Below are 2,560 nucleotides of genomic sequence, written 5' to 3'. Positions count from 1 at the left end.
ATTAAGTATATTATTTTGGTGATTTAACAATATAATTTAACAATAAAATAAGGGAGGGAAGGTGAAGTGTAGGGTATGCTATTCATGGTGAACAATTAAGGGAGGGAGATGACTTCCAATTTCCAAATTCCAATTCAAACTGGTAATTAAAGAGGAAGCGTGGATCTCCAATTTATAATCTGTGCAGGAAGTCAAGGTTAGACTTTGCCACGCGTTATGATTAATCATTAATCATTAATGATTGTGATCCTACCCCAAATAGAGAGACTTGTTTTTCCATGGTAAAATCTGATAACCATCTCGGTGGAAAGTAGTTCACTATAGAACTATAGAAGAAAATAATTCTTGTAAATATCCATACAATAATGCCAATAGGATTCCACTGAATATAAACACGACGAACTTACTTAAGTCACTACCAACTTAGGTTACACATAGAAAGAGAGAATGTTTGGGATATTAATTAATTAGTATAATCATGATTGATATTAGAGACAAATGGTTTAGGAGGCATGTGCACTTCTTCTGAACTTGTAAGCATATGAAGAATTCTAGTCATGGTAGGTCTTTCAGTTGGATTCCACTGAATACACCATAAAGTCACCTTGGAGAGCTTCTTCATTATTTCTCCATCTTTTTCTTCCACCTCCGTTGTCAATACTAAATCTTGTCTTTCAACTAGTCGATCGTACACCCATTCTGGATAATAAATCTCACTCTTTTTTCCTATTTCAGGATCATGATTTTTTCGGCCTCCTATCATCTCCAACAACAACATGTCAAAACTATAGACATCAGATTTATATGACACTGTTCCAAAATTCCTACAATACATCTCAGGAGCAATATATCCCATTGTACCTCTCGCAGCAGTCATAGTCACAATACTAATCTCCCTTGAGCAAAGCTTTGCTAGCCCAAAATCTGAAATCTTTGGATTTAACTGATGATCCAATAGAATGTTATGTGGTTTAATATCAAAATGCAAAATGCGTTGTTCACATCCCTGATGTAAATACTTGATGCCTCGAGCGATGCCAATCGCAATGTTCAACAATTTCTCCATGTTGAATGGTTTGTTGCTTCCTTTGTCTTGTCCTAAGAAAATATACTTTTCCAAAGATTCATTTGGCATGAACTCGTAGATCAAAGCACGGGTTGATCGTTCTGAGCAAAATCCCAACAAGCGAACAATGTTGATGTGGTGAATCCTTCCAATGGTTGCAACTTCATTGATGAATTCTTGACCTTCCCCCTTCGAACCCTCAAGCATCTTAACGGCAACCGGAATTCCTTTTGATAGCTCCCCTTTATACACACTTCCATAACCACCCTGCCCCAACTTATTCTTGAACCTCTTTGTGATCTTTCGAATATTTGAAAAAGAATACCGAGTTGGTTTTGCATCGCCATATGCTGCTAGAAATTGTTCTACCTTAAAACGAGTTTGTTTATCCTTTTCAGACTTCTTTAAAATGTACACTATAATGAGAGCTGCTAATACAGCTACAATTCCACTTACACACGCTCCTGATAAGAAAGAAAATCATCAAAAGAAATATTTCAGAAAGAATCAACAAAGATACTGACCAACAGCACTTCCGGTGCCCTCGCATTGTGACGGGAGCAGGTCCATGGAAGCCGAAGCATCCACTTGATAAACAAACTGCCCTTGACTCTCATTGCTGAGGCACGGAATGGGTCCTCTAATCGAATCCGAATCTGTTGCTATTCCACTCGGGCATCTCACCAGCGAATAACTGCCGTAAATTGAACCGGTGAGATTGGCGTAGATGAGCTTTTGCAAGGAACACTGATCAGCTCTTTCATCTCCTAATTTGATTCTAACGGACTCAAAATTCATGGAGATGAGCTTGCAGGGTCCTAAATCAGGGAGCGAGATGATGGCGTCACCAGCAGCGGAACATGATGCCTCGAAGCCCTGAACGCCGCAGTACGCGGGAGTCGAGTTCAGGCGAAAGGGGTAGCTGACGTCTGTTCCTCTGCAGGCGGAATTAGTTCGGCAATCCTTGATAAACTCTTCTTCCTCATTCCCCTCGAGATCCTCAGCCCAACTCTTGGCTTTGGAAGCATGGAGAAGCAGTAGTAGAAGGCAGAGTAGGCGACTCATGGTGAAATTAGATTAAGGTATTCGAGTTTGGAATTACGGAGGAAGCATGATCTGTGGAGGAAGTCAAGGTCCACAATGAACTATTGCTGCGGGTCGGAGACGTTCGTTGTCTCATAATTAATTTAGATTTCATTTTCTATACGCATTGTCTTTTTCATTGTGGAAATTTATATAGCTCGTAACTTTCAGGAACCTTGAGTTGACAAGGAACTTACTCGATTATCAAACGTTAAATTTCAAGAATTGACTTAGAGGCTTTCTATTGGTTGACAGTGCGGAATTTTCTTCTCAAATAATGTAAGAAGGTATTGCACGGGCCTTTATTTAGTTATTGATACGGTGGATGAGATAGAACTATAAAAGTGATTGAAGTCAAGAAGTTTGATTGATATGATGGTTAAAGTTAAGATGATCAATATTACAGTAAAT

At 39.1% G+C, this 2,560-nt stretch overlaps 1 protein-coding gene across 1 annotated transcript; it reads right to left on the bottom strand.

The window, feature by feature from the left end:
* Nucleotides 1–332: 332 nt before the first annotated feature.
* LOC121994070 (rust resistance kinase Lr10-like) lies at nt 333–2,211 on the bottom strand. Its single transcript, XM_042548240.1, has 2 exons — nt 1,591–2,211; nt 333–1,530 (listed from the first exon to the last, which is right to left on the bottom strand). The coding sequence occupies exons 1-2, from the start codon at nt 2,129–2,131 to the stop codon at nt 464–466; spliced, it is 1,608 nt and encodes a 535-aa protein (XP_042404174.1). The 5' UTR covers nt 2,132–2,211; the 3' UTR covers nt 333–463.
* Nucleotides 2,212–2,560: the final 349 nt, after the last annotated feature.

The sequence above is a fragment of the Zingiber officinale genome, chromosome 6A (assembly GCF_018446385.1).
Source record: "Zingiber officinale cultivar Zhangliang chromosome 6A, Zo_v1.1, whole genome shotgun sequence".
NCBI classification, from domain to species: domain Eukaryota; kingdom Viridiplantae; phylum Streptophyta; class Magnoliopsida; order Zingiberales; family Zingiberaceae; genus Zingiber; species Zingiber officinale.
This window is presented reverse-complemented; position numbering and strand designations above follow the sequence as displayed.

Excerpts from the sequence above, each read along its gene's own strand:
- LOC121994070 (XM_042548240.1), bottom strand. The coding sequence starts at position 2,131 with ATGAGTCGCCTACTCTGCCTTCTACTACTGCTTCTCCATGCTTCCAAA. Across the intron at positions 1,531-1,590 it reads GGGCACCGGAAGTGCTGTTG|GAGCGTGTGTAAGTGGAATT; the intron begins GTCAGTATCTTT and ends CTTTCTTATCAG.